Raw genomic sequence first — 26,535 nt, 5'->3', positions numbered from 1 at the left:
AGAATGTCGGAGGATTTTGATATAAGCCAAGAGGAGACTGGTTTTCCTTTGCTGAAGTAAGGAAACTTTGCTTCCTTTGCTCCTGTTGACAATCGTTGGTTATTATGAGACTCAAACGTCGCATGTGCAACGCTGACCTCATACGTCATCCGCCCAGAGCTGCTTCCGTGTAGGACTGTTGGCGCAAGCTACATTAAAGTGATTATTACGTTTTGAGTATGGATATTTTTCTTACAAAAATGCATCGATTCGCTACAGGAGGCCTTTGTTCACTCCCCGGAGCCGTGTGAGACACTTTTTTTTTATGGATGGGCACTTTTTATTTAACTTCTTTTGGACTGATGCATGCAACACCTGCTGAGTGGCATTAAACAGCTTGAAAGATCAAAGACAATTTTTAATATAACTCCGACTAGATTTGTCTGAAAGAAGAAAGTCATACACCTAGGATGTCTTGAGGGTGAGTAATTTGTGGGCTAATTTTTCATTTTTGGGTGACCTAACCCTTTAAGACCACTGATTTCTATGTAATTGTACTGTTACCATGTTATTGTACTGTCGTGGTTTTAATGTTACTGTGAAACATTTTGTTTTGTAGCCCAATCATGGCCCAAATGCATTTCAGGAGAAAACTGCTATCAAAATCACATCCAATACTGATTGGACTTGATTTGGAAAGCCACACACCTGTCTATATAAGACCTTACTGCTCACAGTGCATGTCAGAGCAAATGAGAATTATGAGGTCAAAGGAACTGCCTGAAGAGCTCAGAGACAGAATTGTGGCAAGGCACAGATCTGGCCAAGGTTACAAAAAATTTCTGCTGCACTTAAGGTTCCCAAGAGCACAGTGGCCTCCATTCCTTAAATGGAAGACGTTTGGGACGATCAGAACCCTTCCTAGAGCTGGCCGTCCGGCCAAACTGAGCTATCGGGGGGGAAGAGCCTTGGTGAGAGAGGTAAAGAAGAACCCAAAGATCACTGTGGCTGAGCTCCAGAGATGCAGTTGGGAGATGGGAGAAAGTTGTAGAAAGTCAACCATCACTGCAGCCCTCCACCAGTCGGGGCTTTATGGCAGAGTGGCCCGACGGAAGCCTCTCCTCAGTGCAAGACACATGAAAGCCTGCATGGAGTTTGCTAAAAAACACCTGAATAAGATTCTCTGGTCTGATGAGACCAAGATATAACTTTTTGGCCTTAATTCTAAGCGGTATGTGTGGAGAAAACCAGGCACTGCTCATCACCTGTCCCAACAGTGAAGCATGGTGGTGGCAGCATCATGCTGTGGGGGTGTTTTTCAGCTGCAGGGACAGGATGACTGGTTGCAATCGAGGGAAAGATGAATGCGGCCAAGTACAGGGATATCCTGGACGAAAACCTTCTTCAGAGTGCTCAGGACCTCAGACTGGGCTGAAGGTTTACCTTCCAACAAGACAATGACCCTAAGCACACAGCTAAAATAACGAAGGAGTGGCTTCACAACAACTCTGTGACTGTTCTTGAATGGCCCAGCCAGAGCCCTGACTTAAACCCAATTGAGCATCTCTGGAGAGACCTAAAAATGGCTGTCCACCAACGTTTACCATCCAACCTGACAGAACTGGAGAGGATCTGCAACTTGGAGGAATGGCAGAGGATCCCCAAATTCAGGTGTGAAAAACTTGTTGCATCTTTCCCCAAAAGACTCATGGCTGTATTAGATCAAAAGGGTGTTTCTACTAAATACTGAGCAAAGGGTCTGAATACTTAGGACCATGTGATATTTCAGATTTTCTTTTTTAATAAATCTGCATAAATGTCAACAATTCTGTGTTTTTCTGTCGATATGGGGTGCTGTGTGTACATTAATGAGGAAAAAAAATTAACTTAAATGATTTTAGCAAATGGCTGCAATATAACAAAGAGTGAAAAATTTAAGGGGGTCTGAATACTTTCCGTACCCACTGTACAAAATACACAAAAGTTAAAGAATTACACAAAAAGGTCTTAAATCTTGTGATTTGATTCAGTTATCTGAGCACAGAGAGATGAGGAGTGCCCATGCGCTGGGGTCACTGTGTCATCACCCCTTTTATGAGGATGCCCTGCAGATGGCTGAGGAAGGGAAGATCTCCTGTCGAGTGCTACGGTGAGTCAAGTATGTCAGGCATGGGGGAACACAGAATACCTGACTGGCCAATCAGAATCTAGTGTTCAATATAGTTGTGTATTAAATAAATATTAATAATAAACACAGTAATCATTTTTTTTAGCTCGTATAGTTTATTAGACTAACTATAGATAATATTGTGGACTAGATGTTTTAACAAAGTTCAGTCATGTTCATAGGTACGTGTGCATTGGATATTTGAATGTGGCTTAATCAAACTGATTTGAAAGTATGAACTGATTTGTTTTATAGATCTGTTTGTTTGCACACATTTCTGAAAATATTGTGCAGAGCTGAGTTCTATTTTAAGTTGATATGTTTTATCTAGACTGTTGTTCACTGGTCTTTTAAAAAATAAAAAAAACAGAACTGAAGTGTTGGAATGTCTTGGAGACACTGATTTCCTGGCAAAGCTGCACTGTGTACGGCAGGCGTGTCAGGTAAAGGATTTCTTTCTCATGTTCTGAAAGTAACACATTTCAGAGTTAAGTGGGGTTAAAGTTGTCAGTTCACCCAAAAATGAAAATTATCCCACAAATTACTCACCCTCGAGTCATCCTAGGTGTATATGACTTTCTTCTTTCAGACGAATCCAGTCGGAGTTATATTAAAAATGGTATTTTAACTTTCAAGCTGTTTAATGCCACTCAGCGGGTGTTGCATGCATCAGTCCAAAATAAGTTAAATAAAAAGCGCCCATCCATAAAAAAGTGCCTCCTGTAGCGAATCGATGCATTTTTGTAAGAAAAATATCCATATTCAAAATGTAATAATCACTTTAATGTAGCTTGCGCCAACAGTTGTACATGAAAGCAGTTCCGGGAGGATGACGTATGTAGGTCGGCGTTGCGCATGCGCCACTCAGAAGTGACGAATGCGGAAGCGCAGCGGAGAGATCAAAACAAAACAACGGTCACTAATTAGAAGTACAAAACGAGGATTTGTAAAGAAGAATGTCGGAGGATTTTGATATAAGCCAAGAGGAGACTGGTTTTCCTTTGCTGAAGTAAGGAAACTTTGCTTCCTTTGCTCCTGTTGACAATCGTTGGTTATTATGAGACTCAAACGTCGCATGTGCAACGCTGACCTCATACGTCATCCGCCCAGAGCTGCTTCCGTGTAGGACTGTTGGCGCAAGCTACATTAAAGTGATTATTACGTTTTGAGTATGGATATTTTTCTTACAAAAACGCATCGATTCGCTACAGGAGGCCTTTGTTCACCCCCCGGAGCCGTGTGAGACACTTTTTTATGGATGGTCACTTTTTATTTAACTTCTTTTGGACTGATGCATGCAACACCTGCTGAGTGGCATTAAACAGCTTGAAAGATCAAAGACAATTTTTAATATAACTCCGACTAGATTTGTCTGAAAGAAGAAAGTCATACACCTAGGATGTCTTGAGGGTGAGTAATTTGTGGGCTAATTTTTCATTTTTGGGTGACCTAAACCTTTAAGACCACTGATTGCTATGTAATTGTACTGTTACCATGTTATTGTACTGTCGTGGTTTTAATGTTACTGTGAAACATTTTGTTTTGTATATACCAGTAATTGTTATTGTGATGTTGCAATGTTTAAAATATAATGCAGTTTTGATTAAGTGGGGGGGGTAGGGTGGTTATTGCATTTGTTTCAAGTTGTCAAGTTAAATTAACAGTTCATGTTAATGGTCTAGCATTGGGCAGATTAAGTTGCAGTCTGTGGTCCTGTCCCAAATGGCCCCATAAGCCCTCACAGTGCTCCTCAGGATTGCCAGGTCTCTATAACAAAACCAGCCCAGTTGGTACTCAAAAGTAGCCCAATCATGGCCCAAATGCATTTCAGGAGAAAACTGCTATCAAAATCACATCCAAATTTCTCTAGAATCGCCTTCCAGGAGGTCAAAACCTCCTTCCAAGGGGTTCCACCTCGGTCAAAATCACATTCAGAGGGGACGGAGTGTTTTGCTTTAACCTGCAGACTAAAAAAAACAACCCACTGCAACAGAATAAAAGTAGACCAATTCCGTGGAAAAACTTGGCGACACTGGTCTTCCTCCAAGTCCACGCTTTTGTTACGTAATGCCACTTTGACTATTGGGTTGAAGTCTGCTGTGGAACTCACCTCTCAGTGCAATCGAAACCATACCATAAAGTGGGCACTCGTGAACCTCTAAAATGACAAATAGGACATCCTACGGTCTTGTGAACTTCATGGGCATGGGCCACAAGTGTACATGAAGTGTGTCAGTTGGAATGGGGCCTATGTGGGAAAACTTTTAAACTCTACATTGTATTTTAATTCAGGTCATCTTATGTGAAAGAGCAACTAGAGCATTTCTGGCTGACACAGGAAAGAGTATATTATCTTCAATAATTGTTAAAGCAAGGAAGGTGAGTGTCTGGTCCTTTCTTCCATGTGGCCACACATGATGAGTCCCCAACCCAACTTATCTATTGTGTGGTTTACAGAGCCCAAAGAGATTTGAGGAGGTGTTTGAAGAAATGATTTGCTTTCTGGAGCAAACGGAACATTGGGAGAACACAGAAATGGAGCTTTCTGCAAGAGGGGTGAGACATGTCTTGTTATACAGATACGAGACCTGTCCTGGATATTAAACGGCTTGCAAGTTAATTTTGTTTAATGTTTATCCTTTTTTTACTCTTCAGGTTAAACACCTGGACTTCTATGACATTGTTCTTGACTTCATCCTTATGGACTCATTTGAGGATCTTGAGAATCCACCTATCTCTATTCAAAATGTGGTCAACAATCGTTGGCTCAACAACTCCTTCAAAGAGACGGTGCGTACAGAATCTCTAGCATTAGATCTGACTTCAGCAAAATCACAATTCAGTTACACATTAATATTTAATAAAACTGTTACTGTATTTGACCATCATAGGCCGTTGCATCAAGTTGTTGGTCTGTTCTGAAGCAGAAGAGGCAAAATATGAAGGTATTGTTGGAAATGTAAATGTTTTGATTGTTGTACCAGAGTAAAGCAGTTTAATCTCTCCAGACAGCCAGACTTGAAAGATTTGAAGAAAAGGAAATATGTTTGTTAATATTTTATTTTGTGTGTACAGGTTCAAGATGGCTTCATTGCGCATTTCTATGCAGTGTGTGAACACATAAGTCCTGTCTTGGCCTGGGGGTTTCTAGGCCCTAAAAGTTCCCTGCACGATTTATGCTGCTTCTTCAAGGTAAGCTGTAATTTGATGACCTCTGTGTCTCTTAAAGCATGTCAGCTTCAGATGGTGTGCCTACATACACTGACTGTCACATGCATATGTGCTATGACTAGTAAAGTGGAAGAGATGATTGGTTCATTTGTGCTCAAGTGTTGTAGTCTGAACTGAGACAGCTACTGCGACCTGTCACCACATTTAAAGGCTTTACGACTTATGATAAAACTGACAATTGGAAAGCTGAGTATTTACCTCTGCAGGACAAATTGGGAAGGACTGGTGAAAATTACCATATCCAGTTTGTTTGGCTGGCCTTCTACTGCACTGCACACTTCCAAGCAACAACTTGTTGATGGATTTGCCAAGTGTATTGGCAATAAGTCTCTGAACTGTCCAATTGTTTTGTTGGAAGAAAAACATGCAATTATGAAAATTTTGTAAGTTTAATACTGGATAACAGATGATCAGGCAAATAATGAAACGTCCTCATAGTTCTGATCAAGTCACCTATTGTTGCTGACCAGCCTTATTGTAGTAACAGCCAGTTTCAGATTTAGTTGCTCTTAAATGACAAACAATTAAATGTGGTTGCTGTTGGGTTAAAGATCCTACAAGGGTTAGTGCTTGTCCATGAAATTTTGTGCAACTGAACAAGACCATGGTTTGTCCAGGGAGTCCAATCCTGATTCTGGGTGGCCGCTTTTGTGTAGAGTTTAGCTCTAAGCCAATCCAACACACCTGCCCGGAAGTTTCCAATAATCCTGAAAACCCAGAGTAGCTGCTTCTGTTATGTCTAGTTAGAGTTGAAGCTAAACTCTACAGGGTTGGATACCCTTGGTCCAGAGCAGGGGTATCCAACCCTGTTCCCGGAGGGCCTGCGTAATTTAGCTCCTGGACCAACTAATCAAGGTCTTCAGACTCAATAGAAACTTCCAGGCAAGTGTGTTGGAGCTGGCAGGAGCTAAATTCTGTAGGAAGGTTTGGGCACCCCTGGTCCAAAGTGAGTGTCCTGTGGATCTCTTTGGATTAATAGTGGGGTGTCCAGTCCTGCTCTGGGAGGGCCACCTTACTGCAAACCTCCTGCTCCAACCTACCTGACTAGAAGTTGCTAGTAACGCTGAAAAGCTTCATTCTGCTGCATTCCATTTTGAAGGGTTCATACCTATGGTTTACCCCCACAAAGAATCATGGGAGTGTTCATTGGTTCATCCTTTAAGGGTCCATTGAAGTGGCCAGTTTTGAGCACTTTGGTTTGGAATGACCCTTCAGTATGGTGCCCATGATTGTTCTCATTCCAATGTGAGAAGGGGCAGGATTGGACACCCCTGGATAACAAATTATGCTAGCTCTTTGCTCAAGCAGGGTACAGTTCTTCTAATCTGGCCCTGGAAGGTCCACTGTCTTGCAGTTTAAGCCAAACCCTGATCAAACTTACCTACCTGTAATTTTCTAGAGCTTGATTAGCTTGCTCAGGTGTCTTTGAGTAAAGATTCAATTCTGCAGGGTAGTGGCTCTCCATGGCTGGATTTGAAGAACCCCGATTAGGCTAGAATAAGATAGTGTTTGCCAGACTTAATACTGATGATCAGGGGTCTGTTAGACTGACTCCCAAGGTATAATCTTCATCAAATGCCTTCAATGTCAGCTTTGTTGAATGTAGTCATTCAGGAACAAAATTATTTATCTTTTGTCCACAGGAACAGGTGCTGTTCTTCATGAAGGACATTTTCGATCTGGATAAAGTGCGTTACTCTAGTCTGGACACTCTGGCTGAGGACATCTTGCACTTGCTTCACAGACGTTCTGAACTGCTTCTTGCCTATCTAGGCACTGACATGATCCGTCACCTAAATGGCTGTAGTGGCACACCTTTGCACCTGCTACCCAGTGCTTTGCTGGAAGCACAGGTTCAGTGAGCTACATCTGTATCATCCTCCACATTTTCATGGATGTTTAACTCATTGCCTACAGCTGCTAAGTTGACTGCACATCATGACTCTTGTCTTCCAAGTCATTATTAGTGCCATGTTAATGCAGTATAGAGTTTGTGTAGTGATTAAATGAAGTGGGTAAGAAGGGACAGAGATGTATTTTATATGCCTTTCATGTGGTGTTCCAGTAGCTTTAATTTTTTACTTTTAATGAATGATTTGAGTTTTTGGGTCCTTTGTGTTTTGAGATTTGAAAGTTTTCACTCTGTATTTTCATAGTTCTGAAACTAGGATGTTATTCATGAGATTGTCATATGTAGGTCAATTAAGAGTCTCCAAACCTTTCATGGGAATTAATGTTCAACACTGGCCATGAGTTCAGTTTAGACTTCTCTACTCTTTATGCCATGAGAATTATGTGGAACAGCTGGCTGTTATGAATAATTACATGATCTATTACAAAACAGTACATGTATTGTGACGAATTTGATGTATTCTGTAATATGTGGATTTGAGGCTGCATTTTGTTCATAACATGTTATGCCAGTATACAAGTATTAGTTGAACACTGAAATCACTAAAAAACCTCAAAGCCAATTTTAATGATTACAATTTTATTGATGACAATGGCAACAATCTAACATTTCAGACCAACAATTCTCAGCAAAAATCAAAAGTACATTCAACAACTTTAACAGTTCATGTTAGTTTTACCTCAAAGGCATGCTCCAAATTTCTCAGCTAGCCTCCGATTTTCTCTTCGTTTTTAGACCCCCACGAATTCTGTTGTGAACAATTTGCTCAAAAAGGAAACATCTTGCATGCATACAAAACGATATGCAGCAATGGATAAAGACTAAGTTTAAAGAAACTCTGTTTAACAAACAAAAACCAGCCTGGCAAATGTCTACTAAAAAGAAAGAAAAAAAAAGTTCCTGGTCATGGTCCACCTGTACAGCATTATGCACATAAAATCCCTACACTTATCAACAAAAGGCAAAGAATGTACTCAAAACATTTCATAGAACCATTAGTCAACCAATAATACAGAGGCATATGGCTACATTTCTATAATCAAAACTAACTGGCATCACCCTAAACTAACAGTAACATTGACTTTGCAATGACAGATTCCTCATGATATTTTTACCTTATAACTGGAGCCCTTGAACAGTCTACGTTCAGCGGAGGGACAGATTCAAAGGATTCCTCCTTACGGACAAACTAGCTCAGGACCTGATTCTACGAACTACGCCTGCAGCATCTTCAACACTGTGAGTGAGAATGAAGGCAGCAATGTGGGACAAACATTAGCACTACAGAGGGGCAACAAGAAAGCTTGCAAACCAATGAAACATGAGCATACATAGTATACGTCAGTTATCAGTGAGTGCATTCATAGGGCTAACTCTGGATCATTTCGCATCTGCATGCATTGTGTAAGAGTAGAACTGAACCACACTAGACACTTACCAGGAAGCTAACAAATGAGCAAATCAAAATCACATTTGTTTCAATTAGGACAAAAAAAAAACAATTCTAGTTAGAGGAAAACATTTGTTAACTACAGGTCAAGGCCATGCAATTCATATGGACAAAAAAAAATGCATACTTCTAAAATCTTAATTCTGACGTACGCCAGTCTATCTACTACGAGAGACATCCTTCATTTAAACAGCGGCACAAATCGACCTCAGTTTCAAAGGTGAAAAGCATTACACTAGATCACAGGTTCAATCGTTTTGATTTCTTAGGATACTCTTACCTGTGTTATTGCTGCAGAACCTAAGGTGCAAGGTCAGGGATGACACTGCAAGATTAGACATTGCACTGCTCACTAATGAACAGTCGAATAAATTTTTTTTTAAAAAACGCATCAAATCGACAGCCTCATTGACCTTAATCACAAACAGGTCAGGCACAGATTTAGAAATAGGACATTAATACTAATTAACATTTGAAAGAGGCCATTTGCTGACGGTCTTTATGGGCTATGCAGTATAAAACACTTGTCAAATCACAAAAAGACAATTTACATGTCTAGTTAATGTTAAACCACACATTCGCAGATGGAAAAAGTTGCTGTTTCTACAGACGGACTGACTTGAACACAGTGGTACAGTTCACAGTTTCATATGAGAAGTCTTGAGAGAGACGTCCTAAATGACTAAAGCAGTGTCAACATGGCAATGTCTCAATTTGTAAATATCACATAATGCTGTTATGGCAAAAAATAACAGTCCAATGTGAAAAAGGGTCAGGTCATTATTATCTTGAACATGTCAAATCAAAATTACAGCCCTGACATACTTACCCAAAAAAGGGCAACATTTAGAGATTTATATACATTGCGTTTCATTCAGTCAAAGACAATGCATTGACAGCAAAAGAAACAAATTGGGCCGCAAAATCATGTACATTTTGTACTTACAGTGGAGAGCTCATTTCACTGGTGTAGGAAGCCAGAGTCTCCAAAAACCTATAGGCCTATATTGGAGGAATGCTAACAGACAATGGGCAGAAAAATAAGTAGTCCATGTTCGCATTCGAGCCTTTTTAATCGTATCAGAATGTTTTTAATAATGCCAGCAATATTGATAGAAATATATACACAATTTGTAGATTTTAGACATGTAAAATATAGGATGGGGACAAGTAATTTCGCAAGACATAACTGTTGATCAGAACACTTGACCTGCCCTGTAAAAAAGCAGCAAACTTGGGAGAACAAACTAAAATACTTGCAACATGATTGCAGTCACAATATAAAAAGGAACAGTTTATGTAAAGACGCATACTTCTTACCGCCTTCCTAATCTCGCCTGTGAGGGAGGAAATGTCTCTCATTAACAGTGCACACTACCTCAACAAACCAGGTAAAATGCAGTACAAGAATGAGCAACACTACAGCACTGAAGAGTTATTGCATGAATCACATACCTTGCCAACATCAAGCCACCTTGCCTTAGATAACCTGCCTACACCTACATCCACAGCAATGACCAGTAAAAAAAAAATGCAGCAGAAAAACAGAGCTGTCCATATGTCAAACAAGCAATGTCAAATGATCAATGATCTCTTACTTGTGACTTTAAAATAGACCAGGAATCAAACTAAAAATCAAGAGTAATAGAGAGTTGAAAGGAAAAAAAAGAAAAGAAAAAAAAAAAAACAGAAGAGCAACATTTTTGTTCTGTAAATTTGCATAAACCCCATGTCCCAAAACAGTTAATGACATTTTTACAAAACATTCCCCACTTTTGCACCCCACTTACCAACACAGGAGGTTTCATTGTTTTATTGCAAAACACAACAGGCATATCATATTAAAACGGAGCTAATTTACATGGAAATGACTATAGTTTAGCCTCAGAACTACATGAGATACAGGAGATACAGGAGCTGGAATGACCAAAATTACCCGACTAAAAACAAACCGTTCATTTACAAGAGTGGCAAAACAAAAAGGAAAAAAATTATATATATATACTTGACTTTGGAGCTGGTCTGCGATCTAGCTTAAACACTCAAACCAATGAAATAAAGATCTTCATCATGGCGTCTGCATCCAAACATTTAACAAAGGTTTTTTCTGACAATGTAGCATTTACTTTATGTCCACTTCACATTACTGGCCCTGTGCAGAAGAAATACATAAGAAATACACAACATGTTAAGAGCTGAAACATTTATCCAACACCTTCCCAAAAAAAAAAAAAAGATTAAAAACCCTGTTTGAGGAGGAAAGAGTTTGGTTATGTGTTATATCGATGACTCTTCTGGAAACCTGCTGAACCTGTTGAAGTAAATGTTAAGAGGGAAAAAAAAAGAAGGGCGGGGACAAAAACTGTACACATGCACATCTACCAAGTGAAGAGCGCAAAAGGCAAAGAGCAGAGTGTTTTAATGGGAGTGTACCTGCTGAGCCTGGGGTGCAGCTCCCATCGCCTGAGGGGCACCTTGGCCGTAGTACGCTGCCTGCTGGCGGTAATATTCTGCCCACGCGGCACTGTAATCTGGCTGACCTCCTGGCTGAGACGTCGCCGCCGCCGTTGCAGCCGCCTGAGGCGCAGCTTGACCTAAAACAAAATAAAACCCAAAGCATTAAAGATGGGAGGTGCAGCAGAAAAATAATCTGGCAGTGTTGTTAAACCACCCCTTTGTACAAGATTGATTTAAGGATAAATTACTCCATGGCAATGTTTGTAAGAGGGGGAACGACCCCGGCCACGCTACCTCCGAGTGGCGGGACAGAAACCCGCTACTTTACTCTAGGGCAGCCGAGACAACAGCAGCTCTACTGCAGAGGACTGTGAAAGAGCTGCAGCTGCCCAAAACTATTAGAAGTCAAAGCAACTACATCTATGTATGATATCTTACCTTGTTTCTTATAGTACTCTTCCCATGCCTTTGTGTAGTCCTGCTGAGGCTGTCCTTGACCTGAAGAGACGAGATTAAACAGACATTAATCATGAGCTCAAACATTAGCAGTTACACTGAAGGTAACATTACTGAATTACTTACTGACAATTCTGGTAAAAACACGCAACTAAACTACATGCAAGTCTACCACCAAATTCATAAAAATCAAATAACATTAGAAAAATAACAAATTAAAACAGTTCATGAAGATTTAGTTAGCATTACAATTTCAGCAATTTTAAACTTAATATTTACAAGTACAACTGGCATTGAAACGGGCACAAATTTGAAAAGGTGTACATACTGTATTTATCCATTACATACATACACAAAACTGAGCAGTACAATCTTATTCATGGTTTTTCGGTGTGTTAATCCTACTCTGAGACACTACAGTTCCTCATTCTGAACCAGACCAATATTTCTGTGGACAAGCACCAAAGACAAAACTCTCACGCCACTAATTTGCCTCACTAGACTCCAAAAGTAAAACGGGACTGATTGGTTATTCAAGCCCTGCTGTTATTTAACCTGATCTCTCAAAGAAAATAACCTCAAACTACATTTGTAATATTCTTAAAATAATTAGTGTAATATTCCTCCCAGGCCTTGGTGTAATCTGTCTGTCCACTTTGACCTGGAGTTTGCGGGTCACCTGTTAAAAATGGTACAATTTGAGAAATTGATAACCATTCTTTTAAAGGCTGCAGAAAGTCCTCCACCTGACTAGGTAGCGCACTTTGCACAAACAGGTCGAGTGTCTCAGAAAATGCCCTGTCCATGTGTGCTAGTCGAAAAAGGCCATCCCAGAACAACGAATAAAGCCCATCAGAAAAGCAACATTGTACTGTGCAGTGATGGCTACACTGAAAGCTGCTAAGTACTGCTGTACAAAAGTAGATCTAGAGTGAAGGGAGGGTGACAGTTTTGTGGAGTGCAGGTTTATATATATCTATAAAAAAAAAAAAAAAAAAAAAGTACCTTGTCCATTGGTCTGGGATGTGCCAGGGGCTGCTGATGTTGGTGTCATGGGGCCCTGGGGCTGCTGCTGGTACTGAGAATAATAGGCTGCCCATGCGGCCGCATTAGCATCAGCTGCTGCTTTATCTGCAGAGCAAACAACAGCTTAGCCCATTTTGTCTTTCCTCCAACAGACAACTGAAGCTGCATTAGTTTTAACTAGGACTATGTATGGGCATTGTGGAGAATCTGTATGTGATTCTAAACTAAACCTAGTTAGCATGGCTAAGGGACAAGCACTTACTGGGATCTGGCTGTCCTTGCTGCCACTGAGGGTATCCGTTGCCCCAGCCTTGAGGCTGGTATGGTGCTTGGGGACCACTGAGGATAAAAAATAAGATGCACTAAGTTAATCTCAAGATGAATTGGCACCTAAAGTCCGAGTGAAAACACTGACAAATGCTAAACATTGAGAAGGAAAAAGTCCTTACTGTGGTCCAGGAGGGCCCTGGCCATAGGGCCCAGGGTTGTATGGGCCCATGGGAGCAGGTGGTCCTGGTGGACCGGGAGGGCCGTGAGAAGGGCCTCCGTGGGGCCCAGGAGGACCATGAGGGCCACCCATAGGGCTAACTGGACCCTATGACAAAAAATAATTTTTAGTATAAACCAGACAATAAGCAATAAATAGACAAAGTTCTGTGTCGGAGCAACATGTCAGAAAAACTATAATTTTGTTTAAAATTTGCTAAAATTTGTTAGGTTTAATGGACATCACAGTACTCACTCCAATCTTCTCCTCGACCAGCTGTCTGGCGTAATCAATCTGTTGGGGTGATCCACGGACTGTGAAGATCTTTATATTAGGGTCCGAATTAGGTGGAGGGTTTCTTTGTAACTCTATCCTGGCTCCTGACTGCTGGCTGATGTTCTTAATGGTTTCACCCCCTAGAGGGAAAAAATAATAATAAATGATCAATGTTCATTCATTATCAATTTAGGTCATATAAAAATTGCATATCACTTTAAAGGGAAAGCAAATATCAACAACTAACCTTTGCCGATAATGAGGCCAGTCTTCATGGTAGGCACAGTGAAAGTGAATTCCTGCAGGCCTCCAGGAGGGCCCATGTTCCAGTTTCCCTGTCCACGGCCCCTCCCTCTGCCCCCGTGACCAGGGGGGCCTCCATCCTGCACACTCCTCAGCAGATCAGTTATGATATCTGCTGCGTGCTGTGCCCTGTCTGGAGGCCCCATAATCTGAGCGATCCTCTCTGGTGTGGAGCCATCATCTGAAGCAAAAGAACAAGCATTTGTGTCAAAGGTTGGTCTTTTAACGCCATGCCAACTTCCTTGGCTATTTTCATGGCGAGTAACAAGCTGGAAAAAAACAGCATTTTAAAAACTTGTATAGGGCTTTGTTTTAACAAAGGTCAGAAAACTATTCAGATTTGCTTAATTCTTATGCACCTGGTTTGAACTGAATCCTCACACCAGTGTCATTTTGAATCTTCTTGATCATTTCACCACTCCTGCCAATCACAATTCCCACTGCAAACCTTGGCACAGGGACCTAAAGCAACAGCAAAAAAAAAAAAACGGTCAACTGCCTTTCAAATTTTCATTTAAATGTAAATCACAAAAAACCTAATGATTATTCTCATTAAGCAGTACTTACATCCAGACTGTCTCCACCGCCTACTCTAGAACCATACTCTCCTCTCTGTTCCCGGAAACCCTGATCTCTGATCAGATCCATCACCATGTCTTTAGCTTGCTGTACAGACCAAGCAATTTAAAAATATTTAGATGTACAGTCCATAATTTGGAATGATTTTAATGTAGCACTGCAAAGGTTTAAATGTACTCACCTGAACTTTAAAAGGATCGCCAGAGATTCTGAGTGGTTTATCAGCCCCTGTGTTTTGGGGTCCATCTTGAATCATGACCATTTTGACCCCCGCACGTTCCTATTACACAAGTGTTGAACAATTAAATTAGTAAGTAAATGTTTGTTAAAAAAAAAAGTAGACTTCAAGCCAAATAAATGATCATTTCTGGTTTAACCGCATTTGTGCACCTTACCTGCAACTGTTTGATTGTTTCTCCTCCCTTTCCAATGACCAGACCAGCTTTGGAGGCAGGGACCATGATCTCCTGAACAGACATCCCTGGTCCATCATTGTGGTGGAATGCTGGAGAAGGCCTACCTTTCTCGACAATCTCTGTGAGAAAACTCTTTGCAGCCCTATTAAAGAAATGTATATTTTTGATTCCACCTACTTCTATATTTAAAAAACAAAACAAAAAAAAACACTCAATTCAACTATGAGAAAGTTTTAAATGTGTGGAGATACTCACTGGATTGCATCAGGTGAGCCTGTTAATGTCACTGACCTGTCAGGCATGCCACCACTGTCTGTTGGGTAGAGTGCAGAATAAACATTGTCATTTTTCTTTTCTCCAAAAACAGATGAGAAGCACAGAGCCAGGACACAGCAATTTGACTCACCGGGAGAAATCTGTATTTTGCAACCGGAGTCCTGCTGTATTCTTGAAATCTGTTCTCCTCCCCTTCCAATAACTGAAAACAAGGGTTTAATTAACATTGTACCTTTTTTATGAGATTTAAATGCAAGTCCTCCAAAGCACGTAGCAATGGATATTTGTTTTCTGAGTTCATAAGTCAACTTACTGAAGCCAACCATGCCATCTGGAACCTTGAAGTCTTCTGATATAGACCTGCACAGAGATGTGATAACATTAGAAGAAAAACGAAATGCAAAAATGTACCATTTAAAAAATACAAATTGTGTTGCATTAAATATTTTGTTTAAAAAAAATTAAAATAAATAAAATAGTTACCTCGGTGGGCCACCCATGCCTCCCATTACAGATGAAAAAGCTGGTGCAAATAAAGGCATTAACTTATGAGATGAGCAACAGACACATCTTAAAAATTGTTAAATACATAAGACATATTTAATAGCTAATTAGTTCTTCCCAGAAAACAATAGCAATGCTTACGATCACTTGGTGGAATCTTCTTGGTTTCTGGTTGATCTGAAAAGAGAGGGAAAAAAAAAGAAGACCAAAACAGTTTAGACTAAAACAATGCACTTAAAACATCTAGTAGTACCGCTAACTATAGAAGTATTACATATCAGACCAACTAAAACTTTTAACCCACTGGTAGCCTCTGGTCTTCTAAGGCAAAAAAAGAGACCAAAACACAAACTGACCCAATGCATTTTTATTCAGAAATAAATGGTGCATATTGTGAAGCAGTGAATATTGTTTAGTACCATGAAATCCACAAAATATATATTAAAAAAAATATATATATATACTAACTAAAATATAGCACACATTTTAATAGCAAAAAAAGTTTGACCAGGTTGGCCAAACTTCGATATAAAGACAAGATGGAGGAGAGGTTTATTAAAGGAAATACGAAGGAAATACATGGCAGAATCTTAATATGCTGATGGGAAGAGCCAAGGCTTCAACTCGAGTTCAGTGTCCAGACCCTGCCTCCTTTGTTGAGCAGCTAAATGCTTTTCATGTTAGGTTGGATCCAGAACACCTGAGAAGAGATGATGCCAACCCCTCAGAGGACCTCAGATGACGCCAACCCTGAAACAACATACAGAACTACCACATTTTGCTATAAGTTTGATTGCATCATATAATAATTGCTATTAATAGTGTTCAACATCTGTTTGATTACGTCTTTAAGACTTTTCAATACTTATTAAGGGCCTTCATTTTATCTAAATTGATTTATCAACTTTTAATACTTTTTAAGACCCCGCGGACACCCTGTCTATACCCAAACAACAAACCTTGGGTCTCTAAAGAAATGAAGCATTGTATTAACCTCAAAAAGATGAGGTTAGAAGCCTTTATGGAGGGTGTTAAAAGACGTGTTGAACTGAGAAAGGAGCTGCGAGATAAAACCAGGTTGGCCAAACTTCAATATAAAGACAAGATGGAGGAGATGTTTTTTAAAGGAAATATGAAGGTGGCATGGCAGAATCTTAATATGATGATGGGAAGATTCCAGGCTTCAACTCGAGTTCAGTGTCCAGACCCTGCCTCCTTTGTTGAGCAGCTAAATGCTTTTCATGTTAGGTTTAATATGAATAATTCTGGAGTGGATTGGGACCAGACTGACTTAAAGGGTTAGTTCACGCAAAAATGAAAATTAGGTTGTTTTACACACCCCAGAGCCATCCTAGGTGTATATGACTTTCTTCTTTCAGATGAATCCAGTCGGAGTTATATAAAAAAAAGTCTTTGATCTTTCAAGCTGTTTAATGCTACTCAGCAGGTGTTGCATGCATCAGTCCAAAAGAAGTTAAATAAAAAGTGCCCATTCAAAAAAATAAAAAAAGCGTCTCACACATAGGGCTGGGTATCGAGTTCGATACTTTTTAGGCACTGACCGAATTGCCTCGATACCATCGAGTATCGAAAAACGTCTTGTCATTCGGTACCAAATTTTGATACCTAAGGGGTTAAGCTCATCCTGACTTAAAGGGTTAGTTCACGCAAAAATGAAAATTAGGTTGTTTTACACACCCCAGAGCCATCCTAGGTGTATATGACTTTCTTCTTTCAGATGAATCCAGTCGGAGTTATATAAAAAAAAGTCTTTGATCTTTCAAGCTGTTTAATGCTACTCAGCAGGTGTTGCATGCATCAGTCCAAAAGAAGTTAAATAAAAAGTGCCCATTCAAAAAAATAAAAAAAGCGTCTCACACATAGGGCTGGGTATCGAGTTCGATACTTTTTAGGCACTGACCGAATTGCCTCGATACCATCGAGTATCGAAAAACGTCTTGTCATTCGGTACCAAATTTTGATACCTAAGGGGTTAAGCTCATCCGTGTCAGTGAGCCAATAAGCCTGCAGCACTTGCCGGTGTGTTCGACTAGAAGAGGTGCGGCGCAGATCGATCATCCGCGAGAGAGATTCGAAAGCGCACAGAGCAGTCTGCTCTCTTTAGCTCTCGTGGTACTGTAATACCACCAGTACAGAGTAGCGCGGGAGCTGCGTGGAGTTCCCATCATATGCAGATGTCCGTTCATACTAACGTTACACGACCGAAAGCGCGTGTTATGTGACCATTCATGCAAACTGTAGCATCATGCTACATAAGACGATAAATAAGATTTATATTCTGCGTTTACTCAAAACTCACTTTAAACCACCATAGAGTGTTTGTAATAACTTCCGATTGCCGTCTAACAGGGCCGGGTTTACGCATTGCTCAAGACATTGAGCAAAAAAATAAAACAAACAATAGGGTAAAAAAAAAAAAGACAAACTATTTCCATGTCTTCCACCTTTTTTTTAATGTAAGCTACGGAAATCACGCTTTCTTTCTCCCAGCCTCTCTCAGAGACGCGCACACAGTGCAGACACGCGGAGACACAAACAGAAACTTGTCAGCGCTGCACCGCGAATTTATCAGTAAAATAGTTTCAATGCTGAAAAGCTACATGACATTTCTCAGTAGCGAGGTTCATGAAGGAGTTTAACTTAAAGATTCGCTATTAGTAGACACTGCTGAGAGACGCACAGACGCAGGTATTCACACGCACTTAATCTCTCTCTCTCCCTTTCTCTAATAGCCGCATTAGACTGCATTAATAACTGTGCAAGCATGCATATCAATGGCTCAAGCCTCTGTTATCAGCTCTAAAAGGACGTTTTGGAATTTGCAACGGAAGGTTTGGGATGAGGTGCGTAAAAAAATTTGTTCAACCCACACGAGATTTCAGGACGGAAACATGTCAAATGTCTTGAAACAAATGCTCTGAACAATGTCTTGATGTGTGGTTGGGACTCCAGGCCGTTAAAATTATTAGAAAAATAATGCACTCCTGGAGGTGGTTATGTGGCCACGACTATATGGTATGGTCTTTCTCAGTTCTCAAACAAATGAAGAACTATTCCATTTTTATTGACTGAACGCAAGCGCTTATTCCGATAGAAAACACTGTATCGGTTTCCACTGATTAAGAAATATTTTTGTTTGCTTGGGTGGTAATATTAGGTCTATTATATTAATAGGGAAGGGGGCCCAAAAATATGTACACAGTTTGGATTAAATGTTTTTTCTACGTCACGAGGGGGTAGATTCCGTTTTTTGTTTTTTTTAATGGTTAAATTACAGTATTTATCAAAAAGCATGTCTAATTAATTAAAATCATGAAACTTAAACAATTTAACATCAATTTATTAAACGTTTAACAAATATTACGTTTAGGGCCCTATGAAATGTTTTATTTGTCCAACCTTATGTTTTATTGAAACCAAATTCTGTTTTAGCATGTCTAATTTGAAAGCATAAAACAAGTTTCATTTGTTCTTACAATAGCCTTATGAATTTTTTGCTCAGAAATTCTGTGTTGTGTATTTACATTTTGTTTTGAGGCATACGACATTCATTTGATCTATCTTTTAATTAATGAAAATTAAACAAATTAAATGTTTTGGAAAATAAAGGTCATTTAATATTACAATTAAAACATTGAAGAAATATTGAATGCTTATTCCTTAAAAATAAGGTTTTAATAATTTTAGTAGTAGTAGTAGCAGTCTGTTACGTACATTCTACTTAACAATAGTAATATATTTCTGCCAATGCCCTCAAGTTAACGTGACGCTGGAAGCATGCGTGCATAACAGTCCGAGTGAAGGCTGTACCGGTGGTCAATAAGAATAAAGTGCAGATATGCTGTTCTAAATGGACGTCGGGAACTGGATATTGTTAGACCGCCAGATCCCGTTCCAATTACAACAGTTACCAACCGCTACCGTGTTTTATTCGGGAATTTAATCCTGCGGTGCAAAAAATCTGGTCGGGAGAGCCGCGGGAATGCAGAGCTCTAACTCCTCTCTCTCCCACTCCAACAGCGCAATTATTAGAGAAATAATGCACTCCCGGAGGTGGTTATGTGGCCACGACTATATGGTATGGTCTTTCTCAGTTCTCAAACAAATTAAGAACTATTCGATTTTTATTGACTGAACGCAAGCGCTTATTCCGATAGAAAACACTGTATCGGTTTCCACTGATTAAGAAATATCTTTGTTTGCTTGGCTGGTAATATTAGGTCTATTATATTAATAGGGAAGGGGGCCCAAAAATATGTACACAGTTTGGATTAAATGTTTTTTCTACGTCACGAGGGGGTAGATTCCGTTTTTTGTTTTTTTTAATGGTTAAATTACAGTATTTATCAAAAAGCATGTCTAATTAATTAAAATCATGAAACTTAAACAATTTAACATCAATTTATTAAACGTTTAACAAATATTACGTTTAGGGCCCTATGAAATGTTTTATTTGTCCAACCTTATGTTTTATTGAAACCAAATTCTGTTTTAGCATGTCTAATTTGAAAGCATAAAACAAGTTTCATTTGTTCTTACAATAGCCTTATGAATTTTTTGCTCAGAAATTCTGTGTTGTGTATTTACATTTTGTTTTGAGGCATACGACATTCATTTGATCTATCTTTTAATTAATGAAAATTAAACAAATTAAATGTTTTGGAAAATAAAGGTCATTTAATATTACAATTAAAACATTGAAGAAATATTGAATGCTTATTCCTTAAAAATAAGGTTTTAATAATTTTAGTAGTAGTAGTAGCAGTCTGTTACGTACATTCTACTTAACAATAGTAATATATTTCTGCCAATGCCCTCAAGTTAACGTGACGCTGGAAGCATGCGTGCATAACAGTCCGAGTGAAGGCTGTACCGGTGGTCAATAAGAATAAAGTGCAGATATGCTGTTCTAAATGGACGTCGGGAACTGGATATTGTTAGACCGCCAGATCCCGTTCCAATTACAACAGTTACCAACCGCTACCGTGTTTTATTCGGGAATTTAATCCTGCGGTGCAAAAAATCTGGTCGGGAGAGCCGCGGGAATGCAGAGCTCTAACTCCTCTCTCTCCCACTCCAACAGCGCCTCCTGCTGGCAGAGAATGAATTTGCATATATATGCCACCACAAATAGAGTGCAAGTCTGTGGGAAACACGGCTTCTGTTATGAATATTATTCAATATTTTAATTTGAATGTCGGATTGAAATGAACATCGCTGTTATTAGAGTAGTTATCGTTAGCATAAGCGTGGCTAGCGCTAATATAATGCTCATTAGTATAAAGTTTCTTTATTAACCATTTAATGCTCCTATAACTTTAATAATGGTAAAAAAAAACAGGAGGACATGATGATATTTACTATTTTGACACACCAGAGGCTTTTAAATGAATTGTGAATCTAAAATATGCCTGTTAGAGAATGTACAAATGGTTAACGTTGTGTCATATCAGTCAGAAAGGCAGTTCTGGGCTTTTTTTTTTTTTTTAGCTAACTTAGTTGTTATTCTTGGCTGAATAACTCTAGAAGGTTTAAAAGCCCTTTAAAATTAAATGTACACAGTTCGGATTCAACTTTGTATAGTCAAATTTTTTAATTGGCATGTTTTTGTGTTTTGCTTTGGTATCGAAATTGATACCGAGAACCGTGGATTTTCACTGGTATTGGTACCGAAATACTGAAATTTTGGTACCGTGACAACACAAGTGTCTATAAGAAAGCTCAACAGCGATTATCTCTTTTGAGAAGGCTAAAGGGCTTTAACGTAAGACATGATATCTTAACAGCAGTGTATCGGTCACTTGTGGAATCAGTTATAACCTTTAACATGGTTTCTTGGTTCAACTTTCAGCTGAAAACAAGAAGAAATTATCAAGAGTAATCCGACAGGCATCTAAAACGATTGGGTACCCACAGACTAAACTTTTAGATCGCTCTAACTGTGCTGTAAAGAGGAAAGCAGCTTCTATTGTTACTGACCCCTCTCATCCTTTGCATTACCTTTTTCAGATACTTCCATCAGGTTGTCGGCTTAGAACTCCTTTGGCTAGAAAGAAGGCTTATAGTAATGATTTTATTCCCACTGCAATTTCTATTCTGAATAACGCTAAACAGTTTTGTCAGGATCTTGGGTCTTAATATTGTGTATTGAGTACATGTGAGCCTTTTTACCCAAGATACATTTCTATCACTGGTTGATAGATAAAGTTTTTTGAATTGAAAAAAAAAAAGTTAGACTTATTGCCTTTGGTCGGTTTTGTCTGGCAGGACCACAAGTCAAGAATAAAAGAAGATTAAACTTTTATTTGGACCATTATGCACAATAACAAAGACACTACAAGGCACATATGAGCTTACCTCCATCTTCAAGAGGTCTCTTCTGTCCACCATACCCAAACTCATTGGATGATGGAGAGGGGGGTACACCATCACCTCCTATTTTTGCAGCTATCTAAAATAATATAGTGAAATGCACGGTCAAAACCTAAACAGTTTTAAATAAAATGAAAAATAAAACGGTGTATGATTATAACAACACTGTAACAGTGTGTGGCCTGCACAGAGTCTCTACTGTTGTCCTCAACAAAACTAGGAAGACTTGTTAGCAGCAAAAAAGTAGGAAGTTGCACGCGGCTTATTTATACATTCGGATGAAAAGAAACGCTAACAAAAACATATTTATTAATGTCATCCTACGTCTAGGGACCTAATTCCAGCTAGAAGTAAATGTTTTGTATACGTAAATTACAGGTCACATAACGTTAAATGTCTAATAATGCGTAGTTTCAACTACTAATTTGCTCTTTAGCTTATTGGAAAGTGTGCGAAACATACGTATCATTCACAAAACACATTCTGCTTCACTTAAACTTTAAAATAAAACACTAAAAAGAAAAGAAAATGGAAGGAAAAAATGCACACAACTGAAACCTCTTTGTTGGAACGCATCAAGGCCTCATGTTAGCACGTTAGCTAACGAGCTGGTTACGTTTCGTTTGAATTTTAAACGGAAAGCTGGAAGATACGAAATACTTTCGGACGCTTTCAAAGTACTCACTTGTCTGGCTCTCTGGAGGGCGTCTTTAAAAGCATCGTTCATCCCTCCACCGGCGTTTGAGGACGGTGGAGCCACGTTAGAATAGTCGGCCATGTCTGCGGGAACTATCTTCTCGAGCTGAAAGAAAATGGCCGTACGCGCGAGAGTGATGAAGAGAACTGACTGCAGCCGCTCCGATCCAGATCCCACTTCCGGTCGACACACTACCGCGGAAATAGGATAAAAGTCCTTCTTTCCGAAACGTACCAATGTGTCCGAAACTATAATAGACACCACACTATTACAGGCAGGGCTCTACGGATACTTTTCTTTTTAGGAGCGCTTGAAATTTAGGAGAAAAAAATTTAGGAGCACGGTCAAAAATTTAGGAGCACCTTCTAATCAGTAATCAAAAAATTCTGATAAGAAAAAAATGGACCTTCGCATTACGAGGTGATAGTTGACTCCTTAAAGTGATTTATAGGGAATTTTGTTTTTACCTTTGTAATGGCATTTTTCTAACTTTATTAAAAGTATGTCATCTTTTATGTCAAAATCAAAAAATATGTATTTATAAGCTTTTTAACATTTCTAATTAAAACAACAGAATAAAAACAAGTAGAATACGAATAAGCTACCAATCAAATGAAATCAGTATTTTCAGAGATGGCACAGAAGAACACACAAGTGGCTTGTATGTGTATTTTCAGACGTTTAATGAGGCTCGGAGGTCGCATGAGTGCAATTCAATTCATAAATTCATGTTGAGGTTAATGTTTTAAATATAACATTTTGAATATAGAAATGATTTAAATAACAGAAAAGATGCTTTAACTAAAATTAAAATTAAATTAAAACTGCCAGCAGGTGGCGTCAAGTCACTGATTTGATCACTGAATCATTCATTCAATTGATTCGTTCGAACAGCTGATTCATTCAGGAACGAAGTACGTGACTGTGTTTATGAATGGGTAATTGAATCATTGACTCACTAGATTCGTTCTCACAAAACTCCATTATAATCGACGAAGCTCTCTACTCTGCACAATGAATCTCTTATTTACACAAAAAACACATATCATGCAGTTGGTAGAACTTACTACTGTTAGTCCTACCATTAATACTAGGCTACTTCTAATAATAATAATAATAATAATAATAATATGTTTACTTTGTATAGCGTTTCCAGTCGGTGCTCAAAGTGTCTTTTTTATTTATTTATTATATGTCTTTTATATTTTTTCATTAGATCAGATCATATTTTAAGCTGTCATATGGTCATTTTTACAACAGAATAAGTACTAAAACTGTTTATTTATAATAAATATATTTATAAATATTTATTTAGAAACTGATATAAAGCAGTTACAAGGGAAATTGCCTGCAAAAATGACCAGAATGATAATTAGCCCACAGTACATTTGCAAGCAAAAGTAACTAAACTTGAAAGTGGGTCAGACCCCTGCCCAACCACAAAGATCATTCTGGTTTTCTCATGACAGGTAAGAGTCATGAGAAAAAATAAATACTGTATTTATCAGTGCTACTGCCTAACAGACCAATTGTATCTCAATGGTATATGACATATTTCTTAATAATGCAATTATGCAAAATAATTAGATTTTAAATCATACATTCTGTGTTTTATTTATGAATGTGTAGTTTTTGGAGTTTTTATAATTAGATGTATAAATAAATAATGAAATAGAATAAAATATGTAAACTCAAAATTATGTTCATTCATTCATTCATTCTCTTCCCAGATAAAACCAAATATACACTGATAAAAATTGCTGTAAAAAAACGGCCAAATTTTGACAGTAACATGCTGTTTTCCATTAAAACATGTCATTTTCGAGAAAGTAGCCTGCTGCTATATATCGTGAATAAACAGCGTTCAAAGTCGAAACTCAGAGGCTGTGTTTCAAATCACACCCTACACCCTCATTCACTAGTCCCTACATGAGTTTACTAATATAGTCCACCTGACAGAGAGAATGAAAAACAGAAAACAGTAGAAAAACAGTAACATGCTGGCAACCAGTGGATTACCGTTAATTCAAGGAAAAAACAGTAACATACTGTAAAACATAACAATCAGATTTACCAAACAAAAATCAAGTTAATTTGACTAAAATATTAGGGAATTTTCATAGAAAAAAGGTTATGCAAAATCATTAACTGATAAGGAGAGTAAATATTAATCTGAGATCTGTTAGTTCAATTTAGTTTTGTGGGTCACCATTGTGCTGGAGAGTAGAACCTGTGCTTCAGTCAATGATGAGCCACAAACACTGATGTTCTGCTGCTTCATTTAAAGGCAGTAACTGTGGAGTTGCTGATACAGTGATAGTCTCTTTACTAAATACAAATATGTTTTATTACACTTTAAGTTTTTGTGGTTTTATATTAAGACATATTTCTTCTTAGTGGACTCAAATGAAATAAGTTCACTGTATTAACACCATATAAACAGTAGTGTTTAAAAAAAAAAAAACTAGAATGGTTTGAAGTAGTGCTGTCAAACGATTAATAGCGATTTATCGCATCCAAAATAAACGTTTTGGTTTACACAATATGTGTGTATACTGTGCATATTGATTATGTATATATAAATACAAACACATACATGTGCATATTTAAGAAAAATATGTTATGTTTATATATTAAATATATTTATATATAATCTAAAACATAAGAATATAAATGTGTATACATGTAAATATTTTTTTAATATATACTGTATGTGTATTTATATATACATAATAAATATACACAGTACACATACATATATTATGTAAACAAAAACTTTTATTTTGGATGTGATTAATCGCGATTAATCATTTGGCAGCACTAGTTTGAAGCAATCGGTTTCCAAAATGAAATGAGTTACCACATGGTATAATAACGGTAGCATACTGTAAAAATGAAGAGCTGTAAATTAACAGTACAATGTTGGCAACCACAGCTGCCAGTAGATTACCGTTATTTTACAGAGCAATTTTTTTACAGTGTATGTTTGTAAAGGGTGGGGTTGTCTATCTATCCCTGTTTTGTTTATTTGATTACAACAGGCTAGCCAAGATATGACCCCTTGTGAACAACAAGTACACTTTAGCAGTCTTTTAAAAAGAGTATGGGGCACATAAATCTCTTATGCTTATTTGAACTGTACATTCTTTAATTCAAAACTGACCAAATATCACTAACTGTTTCAGTTTGTGGCTCTCTCTTATGAGAAGGTAACACAGAGTTTGCATGTGTCATCTGTAAGTGAAGCAAACACAGCACAAACCACAAACACCTACAGCTGAAGAACACCACAACTGGCCCTTTAGTTGGCTCATTATGGGAAATCTATTCAGAATGTTAACGTTTCTCTGTTGCCCTGTTGGGTGAGAATGAGATTAATTGCGCAAACATGTATATTTTATTTAGGCCTATACATCTGAGTATGTATTTACCAAACCACTCACCAGACCATTCACCAAAATAAACTTTTTTTGGTCAATTGCATTATGCAGTAAACATCTGGAAAGTATGCATTTCATATAAAATGTTTTTTTGATATTTTGATATATATAAATAAATAACGTTAATAAGCCTGTTTGTTGTCTGAAATGTTTTACTAACTGTTTCACCCAAAATATAAGATATAAAGACATCAGTAATGTAAAGAAATCTACTAAAATAGCCTACATGATGCATTTTCCCAATTCAATCTTGAAGTTACAGCCAGGTAATGAGCAAAATTATTACAAATGTTTTCCCATTTTGAGCAATATTTAGTGCTCCCACTAGGTCAAATAATGAGAAAGAACCAAATTGCCTATTACAGCTATGCAGATGACATCCAGATTTACCTAGCCTTATCTCCAAATGACTACAGCCCCATTGACTCCCTCTGCCAATGCATTGATGAAATTAACAGTTGGATATGCCAGAACTTTCTTTAGTTA

The 26,535-nt window shown here is 38.3% G+C and overlaps 2 protein-coding genes across 3 annotated transcripts in view; one reads left to right on the top strand and one right to left on the bottom strand.

The window, feature by feature from the left end:
• The window catches only part of miga1 (mitoguardin 1), a 27,529-nt gene extending 18,423 nt beyond the window's left edge, over nt 1-9,106 (top strand). The window contains exons 11-16 of the mRNA XM_016291543.1: nt 4,439-4,525; nt 4,604-4,702; nt 4,802-4,936; nt 5,038-5,091; nt 5,222-5,338; nt 7,021-9,106. Of these exons, the coding sequence (XP_016147029.1) occupies nt 4,439-4,525; nt 4,604-4,702; nt 4,802-4,936; nt 5,038-5,091; nt 5,222-5,338; nt 7,021-7,239 (711 nt within the window). The 3' untranslated portion in view covers nt 7,240-9,106. The remainder of the gene's footprint in view (nt 1-4,438; nt 4,526-4,603; nt 4,703-4,801; nt 4,937-5,037; nt 5,092-5,221; nt 5,339-7,020) is intronic.
• On the bottom strand, nt 7,852-22,789 carry fubp1 (far upstream element (FUSE) binding protein 1). 2 transcript variants are annotated; one of them, XM_016291540.1, is made up of 19 exons: nt 22,598-22,789; nt 21,898-21,991; nt 15,661-15,696; nt 15,499-15,538; nt 15,329-15,375; nt 15,146-15,217; nt 14,995-15,052; nt 14,719-14,881; nt 14,505-14,603; nt 14,312-14,410; nt 14,104-14,206; nt 13,689-13,925; nt 13,421-13,581; nt 13,128-13,273; nt 12,941-13,017; nt 12,658-12,783; nt 11,635-11,694; nt 11,173-11,333; nt 7,852-10,891 (listed from the first exon to the last, which is right to left on the bottom strand). In XM_016291540.1, exons 1-19 carry the CDS (start codon nt 22,688-22,690, stop codon nt 10,883-10,885), a joined length of 1,881 nt encoding a protein of 626 aa, XP_016147026.1. In that variant the 5' UTR covers nt 22,691-22,789; the 3' UTR covers nt 7,852-10,882. The 2 variants fall into 2 exon arrangements, with proteins under 2 accessions (XP_016147026.1, XP_016147027.1); XM_016291541.1 differs by lacking the exon at nt 12,658-12,783.
• Nucleotides 22,790-26,535: the final 3,746 nt, after the last annotated feature.

Source organism: Sinocyclocheilus grahami, unplaced genomic scaffold (assembly GCF_001515645.1).
Source record: "Sinocyclocheilus grahami isolate Dianchi unplaced genomic scaffold, SAMN03320097.WGS_v1.1 scaffold273.1, whole genome shotgun sequence".
NCBI lineage: Eukaryota > Metazoa > Chordata > Actinopteri > Cypriniformes > Cyprinidae > Sinocyclocheilus > Sinocyclocheilus grahami.
This window is presented reverse-complemented; position numbering and strand designations above follow the sequence as displayed.